Genomic DNA, 15,016 nt, shown 5'->3' with positions numbered 1-15,016 from the left:
AGACTGCGGTGTCGTGTGTGAAGGGAAATCGGTAGTGTGGAGTCACAGAGCTTACCCTGTAACGTGAGACTCCTCAGAGGCCTCTCAGACTGCAGCTGAGGAGCATTTCACGCCACACAGCTCCCAAGAGAACACACGGCCAAGAGCAAGCACCCCGTCATCCTCCCGAGACACAGGCCACAGAGATGAGGAAGCCAGTCCTCAGCCAACAGCATGCACAGCGCTCCCACCTCCTACCCACAGCCCTCCCGCCGCCAGGGGTGCCCGGCACCTGGGGACCCAGTGAGCCGCGGCCTTGCCACACATCGATAAGTGGTGGTAATAGTCGCCGGGGCCTGGACAGCAGGTTTCATGGGCGGTGGGAACCATGGAAGTGATCCTGAGCCCTAGCTCACAAGTAGCAAGTTATGGGTCCTGAATGAGTCTTCGCTGACCAGAGAGACTCTAAATTCACTTTTGCAGAAAGAGGAGAAAAACAGAAAAAAATTAAAGTCTGTCAAACCTGATATGAGAAAGGACAACGATAGGCTGTGGAGAAGAATGCACAATGAGAGGAGCTTTCTGACAATCGCAGGATGTTGAGGATGAGTATCGGGTTCACCCATCAACACCGTTCACACCAAACATGCCCAGTGCAGTGCCACAGCTCACCGGCTCCGCGAGCGAGGAACCACTTCCTCCTCCGACGCCCAGGACACACATCTGCAAAGACAATGTCAGCACTGCATCTCAGAGGCTGAGAAATGAGTGGGCAAATGCACGAGAAGTGGTAAGAACAGTGCCCCTGCAGGGCACAGGCCGCCTCGATCCCCCAGCCACGGGCAGACTTGCTGACCTCATCCCCAGTGTTCTTTCTAAACTCTTCCATGCTGATTCCCACACTCACACCCTCCACCTGCTGGGGATGCCCTGAGCCCTCTTGTTCCCTACAAATGTCTCACAGATGCTTCAGGACTAGGCTTGGGGACTACTCCTGTGCAAAGCACTCTTCAGCACCTGCCAGGAAGCTGCTGCTCTCCCAGTCTTTTAAAGGAATTCTTCCTCTGTGTTCCTTTCTGCTCTAGCACACATACATCCCTCTGCACTGCAGTCAGTCATGCACTGGAAAGGAAGTTAGCCTATTCAATTCTTGTGTCTCCAACATTAAGGACAAACTTGATATGTAACCGATTCTGAAAAATGTTTGCTAAATAAAAAATAAAGGCCATGGTGACAAATCCAGACCCTTCTGCAGATTTCAATGCTGCCACCCTTAAGCATCAGAGGCAAGATTGTAAATAGTAATCAAGTCAAGGAGAACACAATTCTTCTTCCACATTATGAAAACAATTCAGAAAGCAGGGATGGTGGGAGCCATTGAAACTGGAAATCGACCACATGTGCAGGGCCACAGTACAGCCAGGGCATGACCAATCCCAAAAACAAAGAGTGCCACGGCAAGCCAGGTAAAGAAGTTGCTACAGCCCAGACAAACACCAAGCTGCTAGACAATCCAAGCAATGTGTTGCTAGGCAGTGGGTTGAAACTGACATCATTATTCCAAGAATATAAATAAGCATTCTGCACTGGTTGAGCAGTACCTTTTCCCCCTGAGGAGGGTCAGGGCTCCACCTGACCCCAGCTTTGTCTCTTCTTTATTTTCTCATCCTCTCTCCATCCTTCACCACAAGAACCTCAAGGGATGCATAAGGCACAGCAAGTGGACTCAAATTGCAGGGCCCAGTAAAGAGCAGGGTTCTGTTCATGCAGAATCCAGGACACCCCCAACCCTAACTCTAACCCTCACCCTAACCGAGTCGGACTAGTAGATCTTCAGGAGGAGAGCTTGGGGGAAATGAAAAGGGTATTGCTTCTTCATTTCTGGCTCTCACTGCTCAGCTCTGCTACTTAGTACAGTTAAGATGTGTCTAAGTTTAAAACCTGTCTTTTCCAGTTTTTCCCTACACTACTAGCTATTGTTTTGCAGATTCCTTTATTGTTGTTTCACAATTAAAAGGAATTTCAAGATATGAATTAACCTAACAGTTCACAAAATGTGTACTGCTCCTGCCTCCAAACTGGCTGTTCATCTCTTCTCCAGCTCCTCCTGTAGGAGTGACTCAGGCAGGACTCAGTGCTGGGTCCTCTTTGCTCTTCATCTGTGGTTACTTTTTGGAGATTTCATCTAGCACCATCAGTTTAAATATCCACTGCAGTGACTCAAACAGGTATGTCTGGCAAGAACTTTCCCCTGCTCCAGATCCAACTGCCACTCAGCCACTCAACATGAATCTGTAACTCACATTTCGAATACAACACCAAATTGCTGATACTTCCCCAGTCCTGTCCCACGGATCCACCTCATCAATGACCACAATCTATCCTTCAATTCCACTGCTTCTTTCACACCCCACATCCAGTCAGTCTAGAATCCTGATGCCTCTTACTCAAGATAGATCCAGAATCCTACTACCTTCTATCACCTGTGCTGTTATCATCATCCCATGCCTGGATTACTCCTGTCATCTTTTAAATAATCTTCCCAACTTGAACCCCACCTCCAACTGTCCCTTTATAGTAGTGAGGGTGATCTCTTAGAAATCAGATTATACCCCTCCTCTGTGAACATTCCCAGGTGACTTTCATTCCACTGAGAATAACAGCCAAAGTCTCCACAATGGTCCATGGGCCTCCTCCCTTGGTCTGGAGACTTCCTCACTGCCTTTCCAGTCCTCAGGGGTCCTTGTGGTCTCCTGGTACACTCTGAATGTCCAATACCTTGCACTGCAATGTTTACACTCATCATTCCCACTGCCTGGGCTCCCCACATGGCCTGTGGAGGATCCACACATCTTGGCTAAAGTCATTTTGCTAGTGAGGCAACTGTCTTCTGACAGGACATTGCATGGGAACTGGCTGACCATTGACTGAGCCCACTGAGACTGTGAGCCAAAATAAACCTCCCTCCTTGAAGTTTCAGATGCCTGGCATTTGTCCCAACAATGGGAAAGTAACTATTCAGCTCATGGAAAATATTCATCATTTTAACAACTGTAATTTTCCTCCTAGGACTCTAGTTTCTTTCCTCGTGACGTTTCTATTATCAGCCCTTCTGAGATCCATCTACCCATTAGGGGGAACCACAACACTGAACAACTAACAACTTCCCCAACATTAAAACTGTCCCTAAACATAAAAAGAAAAACATGCTAATATCCAGGAGAGAAGAGCTTTACGTTACAATCCAACTGCAGAGGCTCATGACAACTCAAATCCGCAGAGTACAGAGAAAACAGGGGGCCACGGGAAGGCTCTGATACTAGAAGCACCTCTTTACCTGCAGGCTTATAAATTTGAGGGCAAGGAAATGGATGCTGCCTCTAACTTATAAGAAGTGAGCATTTTAAACACAAGCAACCCTGTCCAAAATAATCACCATGATCAATTAACTTACTTTTCAAAAACAAAAGCTCTGAGATATATTATGTATAAGTCATTTTCCCTGAATAGTAGTTTACTTATTTCTAAAGCAGGGCAATAGTACTGTAAGCTACACTGAGGATTAAGCTGCATACTGCACAAGGCAAATATTGAATAAACGGCTGTAGACTTGTAAGTATATAGTTTAGAATTCTTTCTACACAGGGACCATCCCTTCTATGACTGAAAGAGAGCTGGTGGATCACTCAACTGAGCCTGGGCAGCACGGAGGAGTGACGACAATTGTTACATGGCCCAAAGACAGGACCCCTGTCTGACCCTCAGAGCCCCACAGTTGGGCCCAGTATCCTGCTCCTCCAAGAGGATGGCCCTGGTCTGCCTCCCACCCCCAACCTGCTGTCCCTTTTCAAAGACAGATGTAGCAGCCTCATCACCAGAAGCCAGACCATTTGGAACAGGTAAAAACACTCAAATTTCAGCAAAAATGAAAGTAAAGGGGAGGCTGGGGATTTAGCTCAGCAGCATAAGCACCTGCCTTGCAAGCAGGCAGTCGTGAGTTCGATCCCGGGTACCGATAAAAAGGAAAAAGACAAAAAAAAAATTGTTAGGGGCTGGGGATTTAGCTCAGTGGCATAAGCACCTGCCTTGCAAGCAGGTGGTCATGAGTTCAATTCCCGGTACCGATTTAAAAAAAAGAAAGAAAGAAAGAAAGAAAGTAAAGGTAAGAAAAGCTTCATGCTGAAATAAGTATCACATCTCAAAACTGCTTACAAATTACTCTTCAACATCTGAATCCTATAAAGTCTGGTAAATGTTCCATGTTTGTATGCAGGCATTTTCTCTCTGAAACAGATGTACCCATAAATATGGTAGGAAAGTACGTTGAAACAAATCAACAAATACTTATTGTGTACTTGCATTTAGAATATACCCTCCACTTGCATGTGTGGGTGTCTGTGTGTGGAGAGTGGGCTCTCTAAAAAGCAGAGCTGTAAACTTTGTTTACAGAATAAAAACAAAAATAATAACTCACTGTGCTGGCCTTCTGTCACTGCCGTAAATTATAAAGGAAAACTGAGTGTGGGCTCAGTGTTTAGGAGGCTCTAGTCCATGGCGTGTTGGTCCTCCTGCTCCGGTGCCTGTGACAAGGCAGGGCATCATGGTAGGAAGGTGCGGCCTAGCAAAGCTGCTTGCTGCACAGCAGGAAGCAAACAGAAAAGGCTGGATCCCACTGCCCTCCAGGTGCAAGCCCCGAATCAAGAACTCCTCCAAGCTGTACTTCCTAAAGGGCTCTGACACCTTCCAGTGACACCTGCTGGGGACCAAGCCTAGGCACACGGACCTGTGGGGACTTCCTGGCCCAGATTCTATCTCTACCTGCTTGGTCATAATAAACGTACTCAGCATCCTCTCCACTACCTTTCAAACTCTTCCTTTATTCTATGCATTCTTCCATAGCCACACAGTCCTGAGCACAACAACCGGGTTTACACGAACATCGGCAACACAGTGGGATACTCTGACCCCGTGACCGTGATGTGAGAGGTGATTCACTCCTCCTGCACCCAGAGTCTCCCCCTTCTCCTCCCTAATGGCCTTCGCACTGCTGGAGGTACAGAGGGCAGCAGAGCACACGGTGCACAGGAGGAGCCTGTTGCAGACAGTGCCCCACAACTGCTCGAACTTTGGTTTTGAGTAGCCATCAAAATAAAACAAGAGTACCAAATAAAATTGCAGGAAATTATCTTATGATTGCCACTTCTCTGCTTTTCAAAACCAATCACAGCGAAAGCACGCGTGCTGACCAATCCCGCATCTGCAGAGCGAGGCTGTGCGTCCCATGGAGAGGCTGGCGGACCGGCCGGACCGCTGCATGCCAGGTGTTGCTGCCAGGCCAGAGGCGCAGAGCGCTTCCAACACCATCTCTGACTCCATTCTCTGAGACCTCATGAGTCTACATGAGGGAAAGGTCGGCAGCTGCAGGCAGATGATATTTAAAAAGTGAAGTGAAGCTGGAAAAACACATTTTATGTACAGAGATTCCCAAACATCCAAGATCTACAAATATGAGAAACTTATTTTTCGAGTCTGCCCAATAATATTTATCCATCACATGAATAATCAGATGAAAAGATTTACCCATCATAAAACACTTAAAATAGAACCAAGAATTTAGGTTATTTCCTTTGCAAGATTATTTCAGTGGAAGATGGCGGTGCACATGGCTGATGGGGCACATGCTTCCGCGGAAAGGACTCAGTGAAGGGATTCAACTTAGGACCTTGCACTTGCCAGGCAGGCACTTACACCACTGAGCTAAATCTCCAGCCCACTCTTTTTCCCTCTGAAAAGGACAATGTTCTCTCCTCCCCTGGTGAGATCCTGAGACGTCTTTACTGACCATGAGTGTTATCCCAGATGTCAAGAGTCGAGGAATGAAGTTTGCTGAGGAGCAGCTGCTAAAGCATGGATGGACTCAAGGTAAAGGCCTGGGCCGAAAGGAGAATGGCATCACCCAGGCCCTCAAGGTGACATTGAAGCAAGACACTCATGGGGTGGGACATGATCCTTCCACGGAGTTTACAAACCAGTGGTGGAATGAGCTCTTCAACAAGACTGCAGCTAATTTGGTGGTGGAAACTGGGCAGGATGGAGTACAGATTAGGCATCTCTCTAAGGAGACCACCCAGCGTAATCGTCCCAAGCCCAACTTGCTGTATCAGAAGTTTGTGAAGACAGCCACACTGACTTCAGGTGAAGAAAAGCCAGACAGAGACTTGGAGAGCTGCACTGATGACAAGCAAGGGCCCACGCCTCCAAAGATTCTGACTGACGAGATGCTGCTCCAGGCCTGTGAGGGACGAACAGCACACAAGGCTGCCCGTCTTGGAATCACAATGAAGGCTAAGCTTGCTCGGCTAGAGGCCCAGGAGCAGGCCTTCCTGGCTCATCTCAAAGGCCAAGACACGGGGCCCTTTCCATCACAGAATGAGAGCAAGCCCCCCCAAAAAAAAGAAAAAGAAAAGGAAGCAAGAAGAGGAGGCTAGAACAGTGGAAAAGAATCAGGAGCACCTACACAATGAGCACCTAGAATACACCAACCAGAGCATCAGGAAAAGCAAGAAGAAAAGAGGACATAAAGAATATGTTATAGACGAGAGAGAAGGAGCCTTAGGGAAGGAGGAGGAGCAGGCTACAGGGCTTGGAGAATTTAACAGAACACAATCCAATCAGCCTCACAAAAAAAAGAAGAGGCAACAGCACAAAAAGGAGGAGGAGGAGGATGATACTGGGATTTTGGATAAAGAGAGAAGAGGGAAGGAGGCTGTGGGGCATGTCTGGGAAAAAGTAGACAGCAGAGTGTGCACTGAACCCAGCAGCAGAAACAAAAAGAGACAGCATGAGGAGGACTTGAAAAAAGAGGATGGAGGGGAGGAGATAGCTTTAGATGGTGAGACCAGGAAAACAGAAAGCAAAATGCACAGTAATAAAAGCAGCAAGAAGAAAAGACAGCACCCTCAGGAGGAAGAGACCTTGGGTGTATGTGATGAAGATGAGGATGGTGGGACTAGAGAAATACAAAGCAGAGATAAGAAAAAGAGGGAGCAGCACCCAGAGGGGGAAAGAACTAGAGTCAGCACTAACCAGAGAGCCAAAAAGAAGAAGCAAAAGAGAGACTAACTGTCTGGTCAGGGTGGGACTCAACTGATTCCTTTCCAACTATAGTATTACGACCATTGTTATTGCAAGACTTGTGCACCCCTACATCAAGTCCCTCCCTCGCAAGAAGGAAACAGCTCTCTGCTTCAAGGAATGCTTTGCCAACCCTTAGTTGAGGGCATGGATGTAGTGACCTCTGCAGCTTCTAACCCAAAGACCACAATTTCAAATACTTTTGGGAGCCAAGCACCTAAGGAACAAGGGTTACTGAGGACCATAGAAAAAGGAACACAGATGGGGCATCTTCATTTGAAGGTACATTTCTGCCTTAAGAGGCTGAAAATGTAGACTTACAGGAATGTCTTGGTTTTTAAATACGATATTAAGAAAAACAAAATTTAGATCTATGGGCTACATTCATCTCACATGTTCCCAATTTCTGATATTATAAATAAATACCATCAACCTGGGTCCCTGACCTACAAAAAAAAAAAAAAAAAAAAAAAAAAGATTATTTCAGTTATTTCTGGTCCACCACTTACATATGCTTAAAGCACAAATTACACAAAATTTCATACTGATATCAATGTCCGTGGTCTTAACAACTCAATTTTTTTTTATTTTCCCGATATTAAACTTTTTAGTTCCTTGTAAATCAGTGAACGTTGGGCAGAAAATGTGCATAGCATGTCCAGTAACAATGTAGCTTTTGCCCATTCAAAGAGATTATTGTGGGCTTACCTAGACTCCCACTCACAACTGATGATCTCACTGCTGGCATGACACTAACATATTTGAAAAACTATAGATACATTTCAGGGTGTTTGGGGGCTATTTCCAAATGTCCACTCCTAGCCTGAAACATTACTCAGCAGGAAAGATCCACCAAACACCTGACTGAAGATATCCGGATTGCATTCAAATGGAATTTAAAATATTGTATATTTTAGAACTCCATTAACACGATCTGGAAAACACATCCCAAACAGATCAATAATAAGATTGGTGCACTGGAGAAGAAACACCATCTCAGAGGTACCTGATTATTGATTGGATTAGAATGGGAAGCTCAGTAGGGCACACTGACAAAGGACACATTGAGAACTAAGAGAAATTGATCATAATTGTTTCATAACTTGCCTAAGAAATAAAAACTATCTGTTCTTAGATTGTTTCTAAATGAATGCGTTACTTCAAGAATATGCAACATTAAATATAAACCACAAAACTGCAACTTCACAAGTTATCTTGCCAAAAACAGTAATGGCCACATAACTGATTCTGAAATTAGTTGAAATGTGAAAATGTCCACAGAATAATTAAACTTTAACGTTTCAGCCACACAGCATTTGACCACTGCATTGCTGAGTACCAAAACCCATCAAAAGACACAACACCTTCAATTGTTGCTGAGAGGATTAAATAATTATCTTAATAAAATATATGTATTGCCGACCTTTCTGTCACTTTTTTCTCCACCTGGATGATGATGCTTATGAGCACAAGGAAGAGGTATTCCTGGGACACTCTCCACAGGGAGACACCATGTGACCATTCCTCAAATGACAGCATGACACAGAAGGAAATCTGTGTATTTAATTCCTGGATGGTCAACAGAACTATGGAGTAGTATCAATTTATCAATGATGTTCAGGCTTGGATAAGAAATCCAAAATGGGTGAAAAAGAAGTCTTTCTACATAAAGAAAAGCCTCAAGAAAACAAAAAGCATGATGAAATATATTTAGTATATAAATATACATTCAAGGCTTCTGTAGCACATGAACGACTTCCGTAGAATGAATTTGTTTCTTAACTGAAAATTAAACTAATGCATTATCAGTTTTGTAATCACTAATTTTTCCAAAAGTGAGTAGAACATTGTAGGAAAGAAAAGAATAAAAGCCATGAGCATAAAGGTCAGTGGCTAAGTCCAAGCCACAAGAGCTCCCTGGACATCACTATGCTTCGAGGTTTCCGTGCAGAGTCATTGCAGTGGTTTTGCTATTGTTATTGACTGGCTTTGACTCTGGGGTTTCATCAAGGATGCTATTGCTGCCCCATAAACCTTTCTACCTTGGTTATAGACACAGAACAACAAAAAGAGGGCTTTACTTTGAATGCAAAACAAAGTAATAAGACCCATTTGTTTCTAAACATCTTAAAGAAGCAAAGAACTTTCCAATGTGTTTTCTCATTTGAAGCATAACAGCCTAAAAAATAACTATTTCTAAGTTAGATTTTTGCTTGTAATCCCAGCCACTCAGGTGGCTAAAGCAGGAGGATCGCTGCAAGTTCGAGACTAGCCTGGGCTACAAAGTGCCAGTCTGAACTGCATAGTGAGGTCCTGTCTCAGAAAAGACAAAAAGGAAGGAAGGATGGATGGATGGAAGGAAGGAAGGAGGGAAGGAAAGTATGTATTTTTTTCAAGAGGTTCTAGATCTTTCATGTTCTTTCATGAAACACCAGTTTTCATGTAGGATTTTCAAAAGAGGATACATGTGGATTCTAAACATTACTATAAATGGCGCAGCTAACATGCAGGTCTCCCAACACCAAGTGCACAGAAACCGGGACCTGGTTCAGGCGTCACATCTAGCCTCAGGTCACTGAGCACCATGCAGGTGCATTGTGAGCTGTCAGTTTTGTGTGTTTAAGAAGATGGAAGAAACAGTGTCCTGAGTGGTGCCCCTCTGTGTGCACGGTCCTTCCTCTGGGCTGGGCTGATGGAAGAGGGGGACACTCCTAACAACAGCAGAAGAAGAGAGCAATGTGAACACAACACCACCTTAGACACTCGATAACCCACCTGTCTCTTCTTCCCCCTCTCACAAGGACTGCAGTGGCTATCTGTTATAGTTCAGGTTTACATCCTTTGGGTCTGTTTTCACCATCTTTGTCCAAAACTACAGACAAAGGTATATTGGATTCCATTTGACTAAAATTTTGGGTAACTGTTAGAGAGGATGATACAATCGCAAAGATGAACGGATGGTCATAGAAACCGAGATCTGGAACGTTCACACAACTTTAGTGTCCTGTAATGTGCTGCTCAAACTGGAAGATGTCAGAGAAGCACACACAGGGGAAAAGAAAGAACTGGGCATGGCATGCGGTGCTGGGCTGGGCTGAAGCCAGACTCACACGCCAGGATGCAGCTCTAAGTGATGCTTGTTCTCACAAGTACCTAACACATCTGCTGATTTGCATTAGGGCCGAAGGCCTTGGTGGGCAGGGAAACCACTCGAGTCACAGCTGATTTACAGTCCAAGCACATACAAGCACATCTGGTAGGACTTTGGGAGAGAAATAGATACCAGCCTTCAGGAAGGACAGGTAAGACATCTACAAAAGAAAACCACTCTCAGGATGGGAGCTGTCCAGCACGGCAGGATGACGGGCCAGAGGTCAAGAAAGAGGTGCAACTGGGGGTGCAGGGTTTAGTCTGCTGATAACCAGCCCCACACAAAGTCACTCTGTGACAGGTACATGCTGCAAACGGGATAAGAGTCATAACAGGACAAAGCCCTCATGTTCAGCTCTGCCCAGCTGGGGCTGTTTAGCTGAACACTATCAAGCAGAAAGACATGTGCTTCTCCCCTGCCTGAGAGGGGGCCACAATGGGGATCAGGCTGGAGCTCAGCAGCATCTGCCCCTCAGCCTGGCAAACGCTGGGGAGCACAGATCCGGGATGGAGGGCACTGTGCAGACCGACAGCGCCAGAGCAGGCATCCTCACAGGCCTGGAAGGCAACTCTAGAAAGGCCGCCAGGATGGACCAAAGTTTCTGTCAGAGCAAACAGATTTAGAAGAACAAGATGGAGTTTTTAATACCAACACAATTCTCCAGGGTAGTGCTAACCAAAATCATGAAAGCTGACATTTCTTTTCTCTGGTCCTGGGCAATTTATCCATCTCAATTTCAGTGAGGTTTATTTCTATAACATCTCCTAGCTGACTTAGACTAACAAGTAGCAAGTGGTGCTTGGTATGGATAAGACACTCTGCATCTCCTCATGATGCCACCAGAAAAGAGAGGGCAGGGGAGGAAGGAAGGAAGGAAGGAAGGAAGGAAGGAAGGAAGGAAGCAAGGAAGGAAGGAAGGAAGAGAAAGAGAGAGAGAGAAAGAGAGAGAGAGAGAGAGAGAGAGAGAGAGAGAGAGAGAGAGAGAGAAAGAAAGAAAGAAAGAAAGAAAGAAAGAAAGAAAGAAAGAAAGAAAGAAAGAAGGAAAAAGAAGGGAAGGGAAGGGGAGGGGACAGGGAACTCATGGATGCGGGTTTCTTTTCAGGCCTGTTCCCCAGCACCCGACTTCAGCGGCTCCTATTTAACTGTGACATTACTGGTGGCGCAGACGACCGGAAAGGCATGGAAGTACGAGGTGTAACCTCTGGCAGGAGTTGTGCTCAGCCCAAGACTCACAGGGCTTCCCCTCCACAGCTGTGCTCACTGGGAGCGCAAGCAGCTCACCTGGGAGCACTGGAAACCAGGCTCTCACTGCGTTTGCCCAGGGCGCTCATCTTCTCCATGGACAAGAGCAGCTGTATTTGTTCCAACTTAAATCCAGTTATTCAGTAATTCTTGCCTGTTTCTACAGTATGGATGTTGGGTGCATTTTGAGCTGTTCTGAGCTTGAAGCCTGCTATGTACAGTATTTCTTGATTTATTATCTGTTTATTCAAATGAAAAACCCCAGGGAGACAAGAATTATTTTTCTTAAATAAATGTTTGATTGCTATGCCTTAGATGGGAGAGGAATTTTCTAATGGTTGATAATGACACTAAATTGATCATTAATTTGTTTTGGAAAGATGAACTTTTAGTTATTCATTCTAACACGAAAAAGAAGCACTTGGTAACAGACTACAGTGTAGCGCAGATGCCCACCACACAGCTGGCACGGTGGAGTTTGCGCTCTCCTTGCACCCTGCATAGCCTCCTGTCTCTTACACACATGAGCACACTCACGGGAAGCCCACAACCACATCCTGGAGGCACCACCAGCCTTTATCCGGGAGAGGGGAGAGGGGTGGAGCACAAGGGGTGTTCAGTCAGAGCCCAGCTCCACACAGCGTTAGAAGCAGTCACCCTTCCTCACCCGCAAGCTGAGGACAGCCCAGCAGGTCCTCCAGGAGGGGATGGGACATGATGATCACATGGCGTCCAGTGCCCATTGCTATGACAGAGACACAGCAGCAGTCAGGATAAAAATATCCTGAGAGAGTATGTCTGAGCAACTATGGGTATGTGCACACAACAGAAATATAAGAACAGTAATATCTACAGATGCCAGCATAAGCCATCCATGAAGGATTTCTCATAGATCCTGCCTTAAAATCCAGCATGGGGCCATTTCTGTTGGGAACATTTTAAAACTACTAAGTATTTTAAACAAGTTATTTTTTCAAATTAAAATAATAAGAAATTCAATTAAAATGACAGACTAAGCCTTTATGCCTATCTACTCCCACTTCAATTTCCTAAAAATATCAAAAAATCAGTTTGAGAAGAAAAAAATCACAATAGTGCTAGAAAATAAGAATTGGTAAAATAGATAGGCAGAAATTTTGAGGAGATCCAGAAATAAAAGAGTGACAGAAACATACTGGCAGGAAATTATGACTCATATCACATGGGAAAGAATTCAGCTGCCAAGCAGAGAGCAGCTCCAGGAGGGGACAAGCCACACAGTGGGCAGAAGGCCCAGGCCAGGGTCCTTGCTGAGTGGCAAAGGCCTGGCATTTCCCACCCAGCCTCCCTACCCACTCTGGGCCCCAGGCAGAGGTGAGGCAGCCTCACTCAGCCTACAAGACAACAGATGAGAGAGGCCCAGACCCCAGGCCCCCAGGGAACAGATGTCCAGTCCTGAGGGAGCAAACCCCTCAGTTCTCTCTGCCACCACTGAAGGCACAGCCCAGCACACAAGAACGTCAGGGACTGTCAGCAGGAAGCCTTGGCTAGGAGATGCACACCGCAACAGACTTCGAATTCCTTGAGGAAACCAACCCTTTGAGAAAGGGCACAAATAGTGAAGAAATAGACACGGGTTGCCAAGCTCCATGAAAGCAGTACTGTGGACTCCACATCTGTGGCCTGTTTACCCTCTGACGGTCATTTAATCCTGGAGGTCACCTGGCACTGCTGAGGTGGTTCCTACACAGGGAGCAGAGACCCTCACTCACGTTCCTGGCAGGGCTGTCCCAGCAGCACTGCTGTAGTCAGGAAAGGAAAGCAATTTAATGTGAGACACATGACTCACAGAATCATTTTATAACAGTCACTCGAAGAGTCAAACACAGAACAAGTACAGGAGACCTGTCCACACATTAAGACCAAAGACTCCAGCTGAAGAATTAGATCCTACGTCCTGCTTGAGTCCATCTGAAGACCTAGAGCCCAGGACAATGCCCCCCCCACACACACACACAAGTCCAACTGGAGGCATAGAACCCATGACAATGTCTCACGCAAGTCTGTTTCACGGCTCTGTACTGGGAAGGCCCAAAGGTCAGCAGTGGAAGCCAAAAAGTCTGTGTCAGCGGGGTGAAGGAGCTGTGCCAGCAGGCTGAGGGATCTGCCTTGCTCCAGGAAAACAATGTCAAAGTAAGGACCAGAGCTCCCCTGAAAAGCACCACTGCCACCGTCAGCAGCACTGAGGTCCCGAGCTCCTCCAATGATGAGAACAGTGGAGTTCACATTAGGAAGCCAGCATGATGAGCTTCTCCTGGAGAGTAAACAGCACACGTCTCCCCTTCCAGAGCCAGGAAGTGGTAAAGACAAGACCAGACCTCCCACAATGTGAACCACGGCCATTCTCAGCGACAACAAGGTCCCGTCCCGATCTCCTCTGATGATGTGAACAGCCAAGTTCATATCAGGAAAGAAGCTCACTCAGCAAGCTCCTCCAGAAGAACCCACAGCAACAGGAGAACCAACACCACTACTTCCCCAAAAGGTGTCATTCCACCACAAGTAACCTGCTCCCAGTTCAGGGCACACACTGTGAGTGTCCTCTTTGTGGTCTGTTTAGTGCCTCAGTTCTCACATCTTTAGGCTTTTTGTCATGATTTCACTGTTCGGACATACAGTAAAGGCTGGCTAGCTTCCTAAGTGCCAGGAGGCTGCAATGTGTTTTACAGAGAAAGAATGGTCTGTTTCAGCTTCACTCAAGCATGAGGTGCAGTGTCTGTGACCCATGACACATAGGGAAGGCACACAGATAAGCAGGGGTCATCTTGATCACTCAGAACCCGCCCTCCCGGGAGCTCCATGTGCAGCCACCAAGTGCCCAGGCTTCCAAAGGTCACTGAAGCCCTTAGAGGGGCTGGAGCCAGGTTGTGATTTACAAGGTGTATCCCAAACAGCACCTGCTCAGTAGAGTTTAAGTTTCTAAAGCCACCCTCGGCCGCCTGCTCTTTCCTGTAGCTCCTAAACTTCCCTCTGCAGTGCCCTGCAGACCCCTGCTCAGCGACAAGCTTTGGAATAACTCCCACTCTGCACTGCTATTGAACCCACTGGAAGGGGGCCAGGGTCAGGGCTGTGGATGCAGGCACTCTCAAGGCCATGGGCCCACCATGCCCAAGTGTCTTGCATCATGGTCATCACAAGTGCCTCTGTGTGCCGTGTGATGGCCTGACTGCTGCTCGACCCCTGGCCTCCTCTCCCAGCAAGGTGGAGAGTAGACAGCTATAGCACAAAGCTGCTTTTTCCATCTCTCTTCCCATGAAAGAGGACAAGGGGAAAGCATCCCCTCTGCCTGAATTTTTTATAAACCAAGATGCCCAGGGGGCAATTCTGACTATGTTCTGGGCAATTTACATGGATTTATATTCTCCACTATTCTTTTGGGAGGTGATTAATTACTATGGCAACCACCACATCTCAGGACATCCATGCTTACTCAGGAGCCCTGTGAGAATGTGTACAGCACGCTGCTTGAAA

The 15,016-nt window shown here is 46.4% G+C and overlaps 2 protein-coding genes across 2 annotated transcripts in view; one reads left to right on the top strand and one right to left on the bottom strand.

Annotated features, from left to right (window-relative positions):
• Nucleotides 1–15,016, bottom strand: part of Slc35f1 (solute carrier family 35 member F1) — a 307,407-nt gene that overhangs the window by 268,551 nt on the left and 23,840 nt on the right. The window lies entirely within an intron of this gene.
• On the top strand, nt 5,631–7,510 carry LOC111754495 (G patch domain-containing protein 4-like). Its single transcript, XM_023561627.2, is given in 2 exon segments — nt 5,631–6,419; nt 6,421–7,510. Coding segments are annotated over 2 exon segments (1,278 nt in total). The 5' UTR covers nt 5,631–5,822; the 3' UTR covers nt 7,102–7,510.

This window comes from Cavia porcellus, unplaced genomic scaffold (assembly GCF_034190915.1).
Source record: "Cavia porcellus strain 051 isolate PalLab524CR breed Dunkin Hartley unplaced genomic scaffold, mCavPor4.1 scaffold_24, whole genome shotgun sequence".
Lineage (NCBI taxonomy): Eukaryota > Metazoa > Chordata > Mammalia > Rodentia > Caviidae > Cavia > Cavia porcellus.
The sequence above is the reverse complement of the archived record's forward strand: the minus strand, read 5'-3'. Positions and strand labels throughout refer to the sequence as shown.